The sequence below is a fragment of the Dromaius novaehollandiae genome, chromosome Z (genome assembly GCF_036370855.1).
Source record: "Dromaius novaehollandiae isolate bDroNov1 chromosome Z, bDroNov1.hap1, whole genome shotgun sequence".
Taxonomy (NCBI): domain Eukaryota; kingdom Metazoa; phylum Chordata; class Aves; order Casuariiformes; family Dromaiidae; genus Dromaius; species Dromaius novaehollandiae.
Window position 1 is genome coordinate 72,801,701 of NC_088132.1, and position 18,892 is coordinate 72,820,592.

General features: G+C 42.4%; 1 protein-coding gene across 1 annotated transcript in view; it reads left to right on the plus strand.

Moving 5' to 3' along the window:
- The window catches only part of LOC112991932 (collagen and calcium-binding EGF domain-containing protein 1), a 108,979-nt gene that overhangs the window by 86,601 nt on the left and 3,486 nt on the right, over nt 1-18,892 (plus strand). The window contains exons 4-9 of the mRNA XM_064502288.1: nt 2,115-2,249; nt 2,925-3,062; nt 8,472-8,578; nt 15,432-15,552; nt 17,503-17,642; nt 17,735-17,770. Of these exons, the coding sequence (XP_064358358.1) occupies nt 2,115-2,249; nt 2,925-3,062; nt 8,472-8,578; nt 15,432-15,552; nt 17,503-17,642; nt 17,735-17,770 (677 nt within the window). The remainder of the gene's footprint in view (nt 1-2,114; nt 2,250-2,924; nt 3,063-8,471; nt 8,579-15,431; nt 15,553-17,502; nt 17,643-17,734; nt 17,771-18,892) is intronic.

Below are 18,892 nucleotides of genomic sequence, written 5' to 3' on the forward strand. Positions count from 1 at the left end.
GTGCAAAGAGTCGCTGCCAGCAGTGCACTGAGGATTCGTGCCCTGCTCCCTACAGAGCCAAACGCTCAAATTCTACTGCGTAAGGGCCATTATTTTAAATAGACTGATTTTATTTCGGTGGGAAATAAAAATTGTATACATGCCCAGGAAAAATACCACAAATCCTTTATATCTGTGAATATTTAGTAGTGCCAAATGTAGCAGGAGCTTAAAGCCAAAGTGTCACCTAAAAGGTCCAAACTAGCCCCCAGGTGGTCTATGTTTGAAGGCATTGGCCCCGTTTTTGTTCCATGCTTGTGCAATGCTTTGTACCCTTTTTCCTGTGAGAGGGTCTGGGACTGCAGTCACAGTATTGAGGACAGATTTCAAGAGTTAAAATCAATGCAGCTGCAAAATAAAAAGGAAATAAAAGATGCGTGTTATTCAAAAGGTAACAAGCACAAGGGAGGAAATGCTTGGCGCCATTACAATGGTATTTTTTGGTCTAAAGGACTTTGATGTGACATACTGGCACCACAGCAGCTTGTTAAGTTGTATTTGGCAGTTCTCTGTACCCTGGCACAATGTCACGTTTACCTCCAGAGCTACACATGTGCTCTATATAATTCACACAGCAAATGTGGTTTTCCTTGCTTTACCATCTATTAGTTCATTTTAATTGTTTGGAAAATTCCTCGTTCCCAGAGATGTCTGCTACTCATTAGTGTGAGTCAATAATGAGTTCGGGTTTTAATTATTTTATACTGTGCATATGCAAATACATTGCATTGTTGGGAACTTAGTCGAAACACTTAAATTTGTTTTAGACCTGTCTGGTTTGGAATAGGAATAGGCTATTTCTGCAGTGGCCCTCCAGTACCCCGTATTGGAAAGTCACATGCAGCAGTGGCAAACACAGTGAATCACTGTGTAAGTGATGACATTCCTCTGACACAGCCACAGAAACTGCTACTTGTTCTGGCATAAAATCTGAACTTCAGGGGGATATGCTTGAGGTGGTTTTGAGACCGGACACTACTGTATTTCTTTCCTCCTCCCTGCAAGTGTTCCCCATGGCACTGGAAGGCCCTGAGCAAGTTGCTGTGGTCCCATGCTGCCTTTCCATGCATCACTAGCGCTTCCCACAGAGCTTGCTTGGGTCAGTTGCTCTGTGCTTCTTGCCCACGATGTGTGGACAGAGTTGGGTTTCTAAGAGATGGGAAAGCAGTGCTGCAGGACCACCAGGACCAGCACCCAGCCGGCCCCCAGGAGCTGAAGGGGAGGCTTTCCAGACACACAAAAGCCTTATGCACATTTGGACGTATCCACTGCATGGGGACGCGCCTCCTGTGAAAACACGCCTGATCTCCGGGCAAGGCTCTGCTTTGCTAATGGCGAGGTCAAAATAAACCACACGAGTCCTGCATGCCGGCTCGACCCCACGGTCCCAGGCTCTGTTTCACTGTGAGGTCGGTTCCCTGGACTTCAGCTCTGTTGCTATACAACAGTGAAATCAGAAACAGATTTGCCCTCCTAGTTTTGAGCTGAGATTTCAGAGCATCCTTTGTGATTCCACTGACAAGCTTGGCCAGTGACTTATCATGTCCTAATCTTCACATCGCTAATGTTAAGAGTGATGGGGGTTTTGTAATAGTGTGTTCTTTGCTAGAAGGGTTATAGCTGGTTTTGAACAATTACTGTGTGATTTTATTTAACTTTCCCTTATGAGATATTTTCTGCCAGAATTTGGCAGTTATCCTCACAGTGTTTCCCAGTATTTTGCATAGGAAATGTTGCTATCAGCACTTTAACATTTGTGGAGTAAAACAGCAAATAACTTTTATGTAACTTAATATTTCTGTGAGAAGAATTCCTAAATTCTGTAAACTGGGAAAGTACCCCTTTCTTAAAGTCCAACATTAAGAAACAGTTCAACTATTGTAAGGCTGTAATTAGCAATTGCAGTTTTGCCATAATACGTTGCTCATGTTTCATGAATGTTTTCTAGGTTTCTGCAATCCTCAGAAATAATGTAAAAAGACGTTATTAATTAGAAGAGATAGAGGTGAAATGTTTGCTGTCAAAGTGCTACTACTGCTACTGGTATTTTCCTAACCATATCTTTCTCTCTCTAGATTACGATGTTTGCGCAGAAGCTCCTTGCGAACAGCAGTGCACAGATAACTTTGGACGTGTCCTATGCACCTGCTATCCTGGGTACCGCTACGACCGTGAGAGGCACAGAAACAGAGAGAAGCCTTACTGCTTGGGTGGGTAGAAGTGCATGTTAAGTTTATCTCTGGTTAATGATGTATCCTGCTTCTTCAGGTCTTTTAGCAGTCAGTTTAGATCTGAAGCCTTTCTTATTTCCTTTACTGCTACAGAATATATGTAGTATCTAAAACAGGCCGTATGCACTGAAACACTTTGAAGTGTCTGGGCTGATGTAATTTTTCCTTTTATTAATTCCCCCTGCAGATTTTGAGCAGTTTTCTGGTTTTTGACCCAAGAACAGGGGCGCAATTCTAAGAGTAACCCTCAAAGCAGTATAGCCATGCCTGATTTTGAAAACCAGCCCTTGGGTTTCGATTCAGATGGCAAGTATCTAACTCAGGACTGATCTTTTACAAGCGGTCTTTCTGTGACTAGTGCCGCCCAGTTCAGTCATCCTGCCCTGCAGGGCTTGCTGTTGCAGTGAGCCAAGGTTTGCAGAGTCAGACTTCGCTTGTGCGCTCTCTGATGCGAAGAAAGTGCCAAGTGGTGTTCATCTATAAAAAGCCAAGTGTGTTAATAATAATGCAGATTGCACAGAGCTCTAGTCTGAGCGGCCAGCAATTATTCATTTATTCAAAGTCGAAATCTCCTGATCCTTTAAAGGAAGTATTTTGTTATATTCGAGGTCTGAACCCCCGGCTTCAGGACATTTTGAACACTTTTTCCTGCAGATATCGACGAGTGTGCCACGAGCAATGGGACGCTCTGCTCTCAGATCTGCGTCAACACCGTCGGCAGCTACAGATGTGAGTGTCATGAAGGCTATACCCGGGAGGATGATGGGAAGACATGCACCAAAGGAGATAAAGGTATATGCTAGTGGATGTTAAAGATCCTGGGCCACAGGGTCCTCTTAAGAATTTAATCTCCTGTAGAGAGGAAACCCATGGAAATGTGATGCAGCCAATGCCAAATTTGATAGGAGCTTTGTGGACTCAAATTATTTAAAAGGAAGTGCACTCTCCAAATGCTGTAATACACTTCCGTAGTGCCATATCAGCAGCATTCGCAGAAGCAGCCCAAGCTGGCAGGAAACATGGCTTTAGCTTCTCACTGACTATCTTAGGGGCCTCTGAGGGCCTGGCATGTTTGTCCTGCACAGAGGTGAGAGATGTGGTGCTCTGAGCACCGAAAGCGCCGGGGAGACGAGCTGCTGACGGTGCCATCCTGCCGTGCCAGGAGAAGAGCCATCATGCCCCAGCCTGCAGCGGCCTCTGAGATGTTACGATGTTGTGGCAAGCCCAACATCGGACTGCTTCCCACTCCACAACTGGAGCTGGGAGGTCCTGAAATGGGGATGCAGCCATTGCTTCTGGAAGCCCAGATTGCTCAGAGGCCAAATTGCCTCCAAGTCTCTGGACATTCAAGCACCTGTGGAGCAATCCTACGGCTCGTTCTCCTTGTCATTCATTCATCAGCTACACGCACAGGGCAGTAAATCACTAGTCACAGTTATAAAGAAAGGGCACTAATATGCTGAAGGATGCAGAAAGCTTCTTCCCCCCGGAGAGGGAGAGGTGGCTGAAAAGTGACACTTGCCTTTGTTACTTAAGTTAGACCATTTTTCTGGGATTGTACAACTGCTGGTGGCCATATTTTGCTCTCGTACCAACCTGGACTATAGCTAGTTTGGAGCATAAAACTCAGCCTCAGACTTCAGAAGAAAATTTGCCAAATTCTGACCCTTATAACCCTTCATTAATTTCACTAGTTAATTAATTTAATTTTAGTGGGTATAATTTGTATTTTAGCAAATGAGAGATGCTTGAGATTAGCAAATGGCCCTAGGTTGGTTGGTTAGTACCTTTGAGCATTCAGGCACGCAGAAGAGGTGTGCCTGGGAATTCCAGCGTCTTTTTAAGAATTATTTAAATCAATAGCTAACTTAAGCTGAGTAACACTTGAATTCTGCTGACCTGCAGTAAGTTGAATGTCTCATGACTGTGGTCAGATTTTGTTGTTGTTGTTATGGAAGTAACATGTGATGAAAAGAGAGAGAGCAAGGAATTGTTCCTACTTTTCACCATTGGTTTCAAGGTGTGTGTGCTGTGTATAAAAGATTTTAAAGTTTTTGACCTCATCTCAGTTATTAAATAGCAGCATTTAGAATACTTCAGATTAAATACTGATACAGCATTTTAAAAAAGAAAGGATGAAGGAAACAACCCGTGCTCTGGGGAAAAAAAAAAATTTTTTTTTGATGAATGGTATCTTACCATTGTTTCATCTGTTAATGACTGAACACATGCATCACTGGGTGCTCCAAATCCCACTGGACAGCAAGAGCAATTTATAATTTTGCTTTTCCTCTGAAAATATGTAGCTGGAGACACTCCATTAAGCTTAACTGTTCCTTGTAGTTTTCAAATGTTTGTTTTCCTTATAAGTGTTTGAGAGTCATTAAGGGAAAAGGTATAATGTAAATAATCCCCTTGCAAGTAGGTTTTTTAGTTAACATTTTCTCTTGCTAGTTCAAATTTCCTGATAATGTCCAAAGCATTCAGGATAACTGATCATACAAGATATTCAAGGCTTCAGAAATAAGCTTCTAACATTTGCAAAACAGCAATTTTTATACTGAATGTACGTGGCACATAAAAATGTCAGTTCCAGTAATTAATATGGAATTAAATACCCACAATTTCTCAAAAATTTCCTAAATGAGCTGTGTAAAGAAGGTAAAGATACTTTCTATTCTTTTGCCCTATTGTACTCCAAGATAATATTACTAACTTTGCCAGACCTCTGGTGTAAATGAAAGAGAAGCCGGCTGTTGCACAGCTCGTGTCTGTAATTACCAGTCAGCATGAAGAAAATCAGGATTTTCAAGAGCCGAAACGAACAGGCTATAACAACGCACCACCTCGTGGTCAGCCCAAGCCCCTGCAGTGTTACGGAGAGCACTGCTTCTAAGCTGGAATTACCTCATAATAAATAGTGGGCAATTCCCTTTTAATGGTAGCTGGAACACTTAAATTTTATTCTGAAGTTTAATAGGAGAGACCATGAAATGCATGTAGGGCCTCTTTCTCCAGCTTTAACCATGCTGCACGTTTCATGGAGCATTATTAGTTATGTGTTCAGTGTGCCATGCCTGGAGAGGACAGTCTGGATGCTTTTTGGCTCTGAGCTGTGATAAGTGGCTTGGTGGAGTGCTTTGGGTTTGTTAGTGGGGCACAGGAATAGGGAGAATTTTTGCCGTATGCACAGTCATGTTGCATTTGATGGAGACAATAGTTATCCACTCATAAGTAGGCAAATTAAACCATCTCAGCAGGCTGAGCCCAGATAATACAACACAGATGAGAAGCTAAGCATTCTCCACGAAAAGAGCGCCTGCGGCACAGCTCCCCGCAGAGCTCTCCCCCGCCAGGCTGTTGTTCTTGTCCAGTATCAGCAAGCCAAAAGTCGTCAAGCACATGAGAAGCAAACACATGGCTTCTCCAAACACTTCTCTTAGCAATAGGTGCTGCAGGGCTCACCAGTGTCTCACTTAGATGAAAGGAGCTGTGTAAGGACAGCAACATAACTCCCAACCCAGACTTAGTGGTTTGTAAAGCTTTCATAAAATGGGGCTGGTTTAAACCTTCTCTGAAATAGTTTTGGTTTCCCCATTGAGGTTTGTACAATGAAAACAGGTTATATAAGTGTCTTGCTCAGTGCTTGCCAAACTTATCCTTTTAGGTGACCTCAGTATCTGCACTGAGCGTGGGTGGCTTGGAGTCTAATTGCTTCCGGCCCCCTCTGGCCTGTCCTAGGTGGCTTCTGGCTTTATCCATGTTCTTCCTGGCTTTATTCATATTTTGGTCCTGACATGGGATCAGATGGGGATAAAGGGAATGTCTGATGGATGACTCCTTTCCTGAGCAAATCATCACCTCTGTCTGGTATGAGTTAGGGGGATTCCACCTCTCTCCTGGGATGTAGCTCACGCTCACTTGTGTGACACTGTTGGACTTCTTCCTGAGACAAGTCAATCCAACTGGATTTGCAGAAATCTCAGTGGTATGATATTTCCCAAACATTAGCTGACTCTCCCCTCCCCCTCTGCCGTGATTGTCTCCATGGGTTATTACAGCCCTGTTTTATCTATAGTCGTCAGCCTGTGTACCGCATCCTCCTGGAAGATAAACTAGATTTTATAATGGAAGTAGAGGCCAAATTCAGTGCTTCTTAATCTGTACATAATTCCACTGATTCTAGTGGGATTGCATGAGGTTTCCAACAGCAGAGGATCTGGCAGTTTTCCCCTATGACTGTACGTTGCTTTCAGCAACATTTCTTGACACAATGTGTGCATTTTGTGAGGGAATTCATTTGGTAAGATAGCTATTAAAAGAAATTTTGGTTTAAGACTAGTACCAAACACAAACTTTATCGGAGTTTAAAAAAAAAAATTTCTTTTAATGTCGCTCTATATATGTGCCTCTGTAAATCCTATACAGGTCCAAAAATGGAGATGTCAAAACACTCGTAGTCAAAAGAAAAATTAGCTTACAGAAATATCAGGGTACCCTAATTGTGGCATATGAATTCCTCTTTAAGAAAGCCCCCGCTGCATACTGCAGCTGCTTTAATCTAACAGAGAAATACATATGGACAAAGAGGCTTTGGAAGAAGTGAAAGTCAAATTGATTTGCATTAGAAATACAGCTGTGAGGAAACCAGCAGATGACACATCTTCAGTTTTCTTCACATGAAGACTGAAGGACTACTGGAAAATTACACTGGTCTACAGCTGCAGGCACGGGCAGGTGATAGGTGTGGAAACCGCCCAGACCTTTGCTTCATCTTCTCTGGTCCTCATCCTCTGCTGAGCTCATCAGTAATACTGACATCCTTACTGTCGCAGGCCATTCCACCCCATTGCCCTTACAGCCCTCTCCTGCCTGCTTTAGGACAACGAAAGAAGCACATTTGTCATAGGGCATTCCAAGAAAAAAGAAATAAGCTTGTGTCTTCTAAAAGCAGGAATATGTGATTTAGTGGCCAATGGACTAACCCTACAGAAAATCAATTTGTCCTAAATTACTGATGGTCCCTAGATGACCGTTATAGGAGTGGGTACAATGGTCCTTATTGGACCCTGCAAGTATATACATTTGAAGTCAAGCACCACCTAATATCTTCAGTGCTAAGAAAAAGTTCTGTTTTTCTTAAGGGGGATGGAGATGTTTTCAAAATCAGTACACATTTATGAAAAGATGACCCAAATAAGGACATTCAAGTGTGTGTCCAAGCGAGAAATACAACAGAATAGCTAAGTGCATTTTAGCTGATCCTTTTTTGAAGATTTTGAAGATTTTCTGGCTTTTACCAGCAGCACCTGCAGAGTTCTTGTATTACATGGTATGCTCTGAATGGCCAGCATTCAGACTTTTCCAATATACCTTACAGGTGAACCAGACACCATATCCAGGTCCTCATTACACTCTATGCTTCTCAAAAACTATAAATGGAAGAAAAAAAGCTTACCTAGAGTTTGCCAATAAGTTTTGCACTGTGTTTTGGAAACTACATTTCTCTTTAACAGGACATCTGTTAAAACAGTGCTTGTTTGTTTGTGATGCAGAATTGATTCATTGTGTATGAGACTGGGAAAAAGACAAAAATAACATTTGCAATATCTGTTACAGTTTGAATCATGTCATAGATGCTTGAAAAAATTCATTCTTGCATAGTATCAACTGGTGTTTCCTTTTCTCTAGTGTAGATTTAAATCCCTATCATTAATCTCAATTCCTGTCTCTGATCAGTCTGATTCCATTGCATGGAGGAATAACCAGTGATGATAAAGAGCAGTTTGTGCAAAGTGAATGAAATGGCCACATTGTAAGGGATTTTACTGTAATTTATAGCATATGAAAATTTGCCCTTCAGGGGACTGTAAATCAGTTCAGATCTACAGGGCTGGTCTACCATAAATGCAAAGATAAAAGAATGGGTGTAAACATTTTCAGGTATTAAAAAAATAAATTCTTTAGGGACTGTTAACTGGAAACAGCTGTTTTAGAAATGAGCTCAGAGCTCTCCTTGCAAAATTTCTTAGCCTTACACAGCAGTTCACAGTCAAAGCATCATCAATGGCAAGACTCCTTCTTCTTTTCACATTCTGGGGAAATGTAATAACCTTCAAGACGCTGGCTGCTTTTGCAATTACTTTATGAATTGCTCTCCTTTGAATCTTTATATTCCTATTGGAAACTGCTTTCTTTCAGCTGGGCTTCCTGAGAAATCTGAAAACACGGCAAAACCAGGGACATGCTGTGCCTCTTGTAAGGAATTTCATCAAATAAAGCAGACGGTTTTACAACTGAAGCAAAAGGTATGAACACTGATCAGTCATGTCTTTACCAGACTGTTGTTTTATGACAATCAAATTTAAATTTAAGTGTTTGGAGCTGTCACTGCCATGTGGCTCTTGTGCCCATAAACATGATGGCAACATATTTTAAAATCATGTAGGAATGGCATTTCTTCCTTTATGCTTTTGTATTGCCTGTAAGTAGGTTGCTAGTTTATACCAAGCTCATGGTAATAGAATCTGGCAAACACCCGTCACAATCTGAGCCCAGGTTTCTTTGCAATCTGCACTGTCCTCTGCTTTCCATTCATTCTGAATGCACAGCGTTTTGGACTTTATCCACCTATAGTTTATGTAAGTGCAAGATATTCTGCAGATGAGGGTATGTGGGAGAGCATGATTTTGCATTAACAGGGTGCTGATACAGGATAGTTGCCAAATAGGAGGTGTGTGGCTAGATGAATACATCACTAGCAGATACATTAATATTGATTAAAAAAAAAAACAACAGACCCAACTTTTTTTTGTATTCATCTTTGTGTCCTTAGAAGTACAGTATAATGTACTTAAAAACTTCTCCTGGCCTTTAAGTTTATTTGCTCCTATGTGTGATCCTTTTGCACTTAGGTAGAATTGAAATAACCCAGGGACCCACCCCAGGATTTGGAAAGCCAAGTGCAGAGATCCAGATGAAATGCCTTTTTTTGGTGATATCTCCTTCAGAACATTCAGAGTCACTGGAGTGGAAATGTTCTGCAGGATGTTTCTAAGCAATTCATGTTGATAGGCTGTAATCATTTCACCCAGGCTGTTCATTTAATTTCACTGTGACAAAACACAATTTTGTATAGTTACTTGTTGCATTTAATGCTATTCATTCAATGCATTTTTATTAGGAAGAAAGAAAGCTACATTACTAAAATGAGATACATTGAAGTTTTGGAATACTTTTTATCTCAAAAATCTCAAAATATCAGGTTTTCTTTCTGAATCAGTATGAAGACAAACATGGAAAGACAGAATTTCATGTGTGATGGAAATTCTGTTTTTCAAATTTATCCTGCTAGTGGATACCAAATGGCGTAAAAAAGAAGCCATGCTTTTGAGTGTCTGTTCGTCCAGCCACAGTAAGTGAGGCTGAGTAGCTTGCACTGACCTCCAGGGAGGAACCTGGAATCACACTGTTGGCCAAGCAGCTTGTACAAGAATTCATGGAAACTTATGGACTGAATTAATGGAACATTTTCTGTGTCTAACTTTAGGAGCCTATGTTCAAAATGCAGCGTCTAAAAACTTTGGCTTGGTTACAAGCTGATACCCTCCAAACCTCTTACTGTGGACGCCTTGTGTTGTACAGTAACTGTGACCATGCTAAGCGGCTCACTCTGGTCTCATAGCTAGGTCTTGTTGGGGTCTATACTCTTAAGTTTTTACCAGGGATCTTCCCTGTGGGACTTGATCTATTTGGCATTCTCAGAAGGCGCCCACTGGATAGTGCCTCACGCAGACAGAACTGCAAGGGGTGGTCCCACAACACCTCCAGCATTTTTTACCCCACAGTGGGGAGAGCTTTTGTCCATGCTGAGAGGAGATCAGGGCTCATACTGCTCCTCTGACCGAAGAGAGGTGAGCCCTCATGTTTCACCAGCCTCTCCCTGTGGCCAAGTCCTTCTCAGGAGGACATCTCTCAAAATCCGTGATTGGTGATTGAAGCTGCTCTGTTTTTGCACAGAATAACTCATTCTTCTCTGCCAGACAGTTTATGGGAATGAGTCTTTACTCTTGTGGTGAAGGCTTTCAGATTTTATGAACTTTATACAAAATAAAGTTTAGCAGAAGAGTCTGAGAGGGATCCAATCCAGAAAACCCTGTGACTGGGACTTGCGGTATGCTTCTGGAAGTGGGAGGTGTGATTTCAGGTCTCCTCAGGCAAGCAGGGGTTTGAACTCAAATCCATGCCACCTCTGGAGTGTGCACTAGCTACTGGATTAAAGGAGGAAGGTGATGGCACCAGTACTTTCTAGAAGGTTGTACCATAGATTCTAGATCCAGGAAACATTAGTTCTAGGATCAGAGCAGAAAGTCTCCTTGCAGGGCTTATCCAGTGGGATGGACTGTCCTCATGATATAGTAGAGAAACTTTGGGCAGTGCTAGGCTGATCTCAGATCTTTCAGGAAAAAGACGGAAAAGCTGGAAAAGCAGGGGAAGATAACTGATGTGCTGACACACAGCCAACAATTTAAAAAAGTCAAGTAATCAGTGCAGCACTCGGAATTGGGGCATTTTTGGAGCCTATTGCACAGATGTGTTTAAACATCTTAATTAGAAATCTATGTCTGGCATCACTCCTATCAAACACTGTCAGAATCACCTAGGTCACAGATTTCCTAGGGACTGCCCAAAACTCCAGATGCAGCATGCAACATTAAACACGGCGGGGGTGGGGGTGGGTTCATGTTTCTAGCACTGTCTTCCTTTAAAACTTACTCTCACAAATATTTGCACACACATGGAAAAAAGAAGTATTTTCCAAGTGCTATTAAGATTTGAAGCTCTAGATGGAGAAAGCCAAGGTCACTCTTGACCAAGATCCTGGTTCAGCTAAAAGGTGAAATAGAAATTAAGCCAATGAATATAGCCAGTCCCCGAGAGGATATGCGTCAACATCAAAAACACATGGTTTGGCCCCAGTATATATGGCAGCCATTTGCTGGCCAGGAGACATAAAAGAGCAGTGAGCTAGACCAGAGCCTGGGTATTTTGGCAGTTCTAGTGTATGTCTCAAGTCCAGCTGACTCAGTGGGGAAGCATGTGTAGATGCTTTCACAGCAGCCATTTGATTTTTTTTTAACTTACTAAGTTATTTGTTAAAACAGCCTTGCTGGCAGGAACAAGTCAGTATCTTATTTAAGCAGCAGAATAGAATACAGTTTTACATCCTTTTCATGCTGAGTCTTTGCCACTAAATGCATCTTTCTACTCCAGCCTGGCCATTTGCAACATAATCTGAAGAATTATTCACGGCAGGGACTATATAGTAAGTGACATTTATTTATCAGCGGGGATACTAATAAATCCCCAAATCAGGACCCCACTCCAGACAGTCTGAATGCAGCCTGGGGAAAAGCGCCTTTGTAGTGCACTGATTGGAGCTGGCTGGCTGACCTCCTGGTGCCGGTCCCTGGCCAACGTGGCTGTGAGAGCCCCCAGTTACTGAATTTTCCTCTTCAGCCTAGGGTGTAAGGTGTTGTGAGCCATGGGGAAGCCCTTTAGCCTCAACAGTCCCATGCTTTGATCTGTGATGCAGTGGCTGGGATGTTGTCTCTGAAAGCTGCACAGGTATTGATAAATTAAGCAATTGTTTTTCTTTGAAAAATCAAAGATGACAACACAAAAGACACAACCCAGAGCAGTGAGAGTGCTGGATCCCCATTTTCTGTGTGGGCAGGCTCTCAGGAGTAGCCACGTGACCTAAGAAACACCCTGTGGGGCTTCTGTAAAGTACTGCCCTCATCCAACTTCTGATTTCCAGTGCGGTTGCAGTGCATCTACCAAATTCCTGTAAGACTTACATGTCATTTAACTTGTCTATAGCTCAGTAATCTTGTTTTATGAATATCAATATTCTCCAAAGCCTGAGTCACAAATGGCTGACAAATCTTTGTATTCCTGTCATCGCATTTTGAATTCTAGTCTGAAAAATCAAACCATGCATTTCAGAAATGCCATCAGGAACTGTTTCAGCATTTCCATCATTTTTTTTTTCACTTTTGCTTCCTTCAAAACTCTTCTGTGCATCCAACCCAAAACTGCAAACAGCACTGGCTGCCCTAGAAAGACCATTTCTTAACTGAAGGCTTGTTTTCTGAGAGAAGTTTGCTCTATGTATTGCAAGTACATAACATTATTATTTTGATTCTGCTTTACAAACATTAGATTTGCACTAGAGGCAGGGGGGTGGACTAGATGATCTCCAAAGATCCCTTCTAGCCTCAACCATTCTGTGGGTGTATACCAAATAATTACAGAAACAAGTAGGAGTTTTGAGAACAGTCCAGTGCAAGGAATTCCAAACGGGTGATTAAAAGCACTATCAGATAGCAGGAGTCAGCATGTATTTTAATGCAACTCTCCCATGAAAACATTGCAGAATCTGTCATCAAATTATCCAGTAAACAAATTCATTCAGGGAAGCAACAAGCTGCCCCAGGGATAGATTTGCCCTGGTATTGCTGAAATATCTCTTCCACTCTATCTGGCAGGGCAAAATTCCCAACTGTACATGTGGCCATTAACCACTAATAATCTTCTTTCCTGGCTGTAGAGCAGCCTCCTGGTTTGTCATCTCCCCTCCACTGACTCTGGGGAGATTAAAGGTTTGCAGAATGTCTCTAAATACATTATTATTAAATGTATTCAGTCTGGGTAAGCAGACCTGATGTTTAATGGATTATGGCATTTCAAATCATATTATGCAGTTTATATTCTCACTTGCTTTTGCCTGGCATCTTTATGCAATCAGATCCAGAAATCTATTTGGCTAAATAGTATGGTCTGCAAAACTAGACTTGTCTCCGTGGGTCATGTAAAACACCCTATGGAAAGGAACTGTAGACTGCCACTCTCTATGACCGTGTTTTCTCATCTGATTTCTGCATAGAGGTCAGTCAGAGAGATGTACAGGTGAGAGTAAGGTTCCCAAACATCTTCCCAGCTGGTACTGATTACCTACAAAGAGGTCCCATCAATGCTGGCAGGAGGTGTGTGGTGAGGGAGAAAGTTTTCTTTGGGACAATAAAATAAGGCAAGAGGTTAAAGAAATCTTTTACGTACTTGAAAATGGAGTCTGCTAGCTTAGGAGTTATTGCAGTTGCAGGCTTCAACACAGTCACATGCTTTCTGATAGACTTCAGTGAAGGATTATGGCTGATCAGAGTTCACTGGATCAAAATTAATTAATGGAATTAGGAGCAGGAAGTTTTTTATTTTTGTACATGCACAAGATTCATCCTGTGAGAGTGAGATGGAACACTGAGCCAGAAAATTTCTACAATGTAGAAACAGATACCAATATGTGGTCCTTGTTTACACAGGTAAATGGCCTCCACTGTCCACTAGTCTCAAAGCTGTCAAGTCAGCCTAAGGAAGCTAATGAAATGCTAACTCAAGCAGAAACCTATTGTATTGAATGTCTGTGCTGTTTTCCAGCTAATCCCACTAGAAAATCTCTTCCCCAAAGACTGTACAATTTAAGACGAAAATATAGTTCAAAAGAGAGAGACTTTTAACAAAATCAATCATTCGAAATAGGTGCTGATTAAATCCAGTTCTGTATCCATGTTGTCTTCTAAAACCCATTTCAATCAAGCAGGAGTTTCTAAATGAGATTAATGTGCCTGAGATGGCATAATCTTAGTGAAAGGGGGGCATTAAAGAGTTTTGCTCTGACCCTTGAAGTCCTCATCAACCAAAGGGATGAGAATCCCTCCTGTGACTAATTAGCTTAGTTGAGACTGCCCACTAGAGAATCAAGTGGAGAAAAACCAGAGTGGCTAGAACCGGTGCTTTTGTCACGGCATGAGGTAACGTGCAGGGGATTGACAGACAAGGAATTAGAATAAATCAGAGTTAAACCACAGTGGATGGGGGGGATAGTGAAGGTGACCTCAGGGCAGCCGGAGAACCCTGGAGCGCTGACACCACAGGAGTACACCTCCAAGGCTGGGGGGCTGTTCAACTACTGCAACATGTGTTTCCTTTCCTCTGCCCTCACTGTCTTTTAGGAAAGTAACACTGATAGAGCTGCTGCAGAAAGACAGCCTTTGTGTATTCATCCTTCTTAGGCTGCAAGCTCCTTGGGACAGGGACATGTCTTCTTTGCTATCTAGAAAGCATTTAGCACCTCATGGGTGCAGCTGTATGCATGCAATACCAATTAATACATGACAGGTACTTCTCACAGACTTCAGCTGATCTCCAGCATAGCTGAACAAGGTTTGGCACTAAGCTTCTCTAGCAGCCGTTCCAGGTGCACCCACAGAGCCAGGCTGTCAGGACAGTAGTGAAAATTTGGACTGAAAGACAGAGTTATGTGTGAGCTTGAAGCCTTTGCTTTTGCGTTCACACTCTAGCTAGTCCAGATGACAGCTGGAGACCTATCACTGTCCAGGTGACACAGAAAGGACCAGGGAGCTGGTGGAGATGCCCAGCTGAGTTCCCCTCTCCCACCTCCCATTCTCATCCCCCCTCTTCCCCCCCCCCCCCCATAGAAACACTGTGGCATTTGGCAGGTCTCTAACCATCCCTGTAAGCACCATAGAGTACCCAGAAGAGAAAGACACATCCCACTGGAAAGGCTTCATTACCCTAAAGAAAAACATACCTTGACCAATAGCACTAGTGTGCACCAGCTCTTTATTCATTCTGTACCAGTGTTTATCAATCATTAGCAGTGTCCAGGAGAAGGTAAGTGGCAGGAAGCTCTTGGTGCAGCAAATCCTCCCCCATCCTCCCTCAGCTGCTCACTCTCTGGTTGTTCTTTTCTACAAAGCTCTGAACCTTTGTGGGGCAATTTGGATGCAAAAAGCTGTTTTCCAGTAGCATGCCCACAGGTACTAGCTGCAGAACTTTTGTCTTTTGCTAGGATCAGGGAAAATGGTTGTTTTTTTTCTCCCTGTGTTATGTAGCTTGATGTAATATGAACTGCAGTCCTGACGGGTCCTCTAAGAGCTCTGTTGGTATAACCATGGATACCAATAAGGATTTTATATATTTCTAAAGTACTTAAATATTTGTCCACACGAAAGCTTAACCAAGAGTGTGACTTATTCAGCTGAATGATGGAGGGCTTACAGTGCTTTTTGTTTTATGCAGGTTGCTTTGTTACCAAACAATGCTGCTGATCTTAGCAAGCAAATCACTGGTGAAAAAGTGCTTGCATCAAATGCATATATCCCTGGCCCTCCAGGGCAGCCCGGCCAACGAGGCCCTCCAGGTAAGGTACAGACTGGTGATACCTGAGTGTAAAATAGTGCCATGAATACAAATAAGCTTCCATCTTCCAGCATGACAGGATTTCATGTGTTTCATACTTTGATTATTATTATTATATTTGTATCTGTACTTATTTTAAAAAAAGAAAAATTGTCTGGTCATTACTGCCAACTGTCTATTGTTTCTTAGTCTCTTAGTCTTAGTTTCTTTGTATGCAAATTGTGTTTGTTTTGTATGTATTATATTTCTCCCTCTCTCTGGGATATCTCACCTGCTTCAGCTATCATTTCCCATTTTTTTAGCTCTGTCCTAAACATTCTCCATTTCATTTCAGAAATTCCTATGACTTTAGCTCACTGTCATTAGCAGAGCAGAAAAGGTGCTGTTGGTTTGCAGGGGGTTGTGCCAATCATTTTATTTTTCCTCATCTGTTTTTGCAAGTATTCATTTTTTGATTTTATATTGTGTTGCCGATTCAAAGGAATCTGAAAAGAAAAGTAAAACTCCACTCACACCTTCTGCACTTTACTTAGCTGTAGGTTGAAGCAATGAGAAAAGCACAGAGTTCCTAAAGCTTTAACTTAAGCCAGACACTCTGCAACCTGAGGCCAGAGATGTTAAAAGATTTGCTAACTCTGTTGAATGCAGATCTGATTTTAGGTTAGCAATGAATCCAAGGAAAATGTTCTGGGTCTCAGGAATATTCTTAAGGAAGACTAGCTGATATTCCTTACCTGGTTTGATTTACTATCTACTGAACTGATCCCCATTTATCCCCACTTTTGCAGTTTTGCTTTGTTTTTTGAGTCTTTATCTCATTTTCTTGGAGGATGAGTATCTTCAGTCTACAGTAGATCGTAAGTGCAAGGACAATGTGGTTAGCGATTCTGCGTCAGGCTCTGAAGCGCGCAGCGCGTCACCTTGCAATCTGTCTAACGTAGGCCTGCTTCTGCATGTCTCCCATCTGGTTCCCCCATGACCTGAGCTGTCCAAGGTACTGTAGTATTATCTTTTCTGCTTGAAAATCATCTGTGCTGATCTCTTCCTCGTCCGTGAGATTAACAAGAGTATTGCCGGGTCTTCAAGAGGAGTCAGAGAGGTTCATCCTTGAACTTGCTTATACTCCTTCTGAAAATCCTTATCATAAATATTCTGTCCCACTGAACCACCTTTACTCTCTGCCTTTGATTTCTTGTGTTCTTCATGTCTTCTGTAGGAAGAAAAATGCTTTCGCCTCTAATTACAAAGCAACTCAACTAGTGACACCTTAATGGGTTTTGTTTTGTGCAAATGCTGTTTCAGGTCCCTCATTTTCTGTTTTGTTTTTCATAGTGTTTCTCTTGATCTAAACATATACTTGGTTGGGTGAATGCTTCCTAAAAATAGCATTCTCTGATGAAACAATAGAAGCTGAAAATGGTATGAAGCAAAACAGAAGAACAGAGCCCTTCTTGTCTAATACACTCGCTCCCATACTGGGCAAAAGAGAGGTGCAGCCCCTGACCAAAAAGTACTGCTTATGTGCCAGTCACATGTAAATGTCTTTGACCCATTTTTTCCACAAGTTGTCTGAAGCTTTCTCTTTAAAAGAGATGTTTCTCACATGAGACGTGTGTCTCTGCTCCCTTCTTCTTTGCGTGAAAATGAGGCATTTCTGCTTTTCTTTTCATTCCCAGTCTGTATGCCTAACCACTTGGCAGTGGCAGTTTTGGCTTCTTCATTACACCAGGTTTAATTGTTTTGTGAAGATGTCATGTAGCCACTGTGGCAGGGAGTAATGTTGTCTCAAATCACTGCTGTGTTGGCTGTGTTGTTATGGATTTGTGGTTTGGGGATGTTAAGGTGATCAGTCCATTAGGTGGTTCAAAAAAGCTGTCAGTCCCCTCCTGCTTGCACTGATGAAGTGTCCTGAATGCTTTATATGGCAGGTAACCTTTGCTGTTGATTGCAGGGGCTCCAGGACCAAAAGGGAGTCAAGGAGTTCCTGGGCCTCCTGGACCTCCTGGACAGCCAGGCCCTCGGGGATCAATGGGACCTATGGGACCATCTCCAGACATATCACATATTAAGCAGGGCAGACGGGGCCCCGTGGTCAGTATTCTGCCTTCCTGTTATGCATTGTGTGTTTGGGCTTAGCTCCACAATCTGGTACATTCTTGCAAACACTTTTCTTTCTCTTGCAGGGCCCACCAGGAGCCCCAGGGAGAGATGGTAGCAAGGTGAGGAGAGGTACTGTTTTCCACAATGTGGGTACATGTGGACATGAAGTGCAGGCTCACTACAGCGACCCTCCACATATTTGCCATCATTCCCTTTTACCCTCTTTCATTTCCTTTGCTATGCTGAAAATGTCCTGTTGCCCCATCCCCTCGTGTCTTCCTTCTGCTATTTTTTGCTTCCCATTCCTCAAGTCTAGCAAATAGCCCTGTCAGGATATCTGTCAAGCAGCCTCCTTTTCTTTCTGCACAGCTATTTTGGCTTTTCCATGAAGAATTTCATGCCTTAGCCTATTTCATTAGACTGTTCTCATGCAAATTTCTATTACCTGTGGCTCATTACTCTCTAGGTGAAAATCAGAAGTGCCCAACTCTGCTCCCACTAGAGTCAGTGGCAATTTCCTATATTGCTCCCAGTATATTTATTCCCACTTCACTTTTTCTTCGTGTTTTCACCCTTTGTCCTCACAATGGCCCACCAGAGCAGGCCTGCAAAATCTCAGTGTTACATGTTTACTTAGCATTTTCCCAGCAGGTGTAATGCATCATGTAATTGTAACAGGGTTACTTTTTTATAATAACTTTATTGCTGCAGACTGCTGCAGACACTGGCGATGATGTTGGGCCAGGTCTTAAATTCTGCTAGCAAAGAAAATACATGCAGGAAGCCAGATGTATGTTATTTAAAAAAAAAGACCCAAACAAACTTATTTTGACCATGAAGATTCTTCTTTATCTCCCCAGGGCTGTGAAGCACAGACAGATGAAGTGCTGCTACTCTGGATTTTGTCTCTGTTTCTGTTCAAAGAAGCATCTGTTATCTATTTAGGGCAGATGAACATGGGCAAGTCTCACATGAAGTGGAGGAGGGCAGTCAGAGCTTGGCCAAGGCATAAGCTTTGCAGTGCCCATAAACCTGGGTGCTGCAAATTGGCAGGACAGGGGTTTCAGGTATGAAGCGTACTAGAAAGTGCCCCAGAACTGCAGCTGGGAAAAAAAAAGAAAAGGGAGTCAAGACATCCACTTACAAAGAGAAGTGGCCATGCAAATCCTGACTCTCGTAACCACCTGCTCATTCCCCCAAAATGCGCTTCAGGCCAGTGGCTCTCAGTGTGAGGTCTGCCA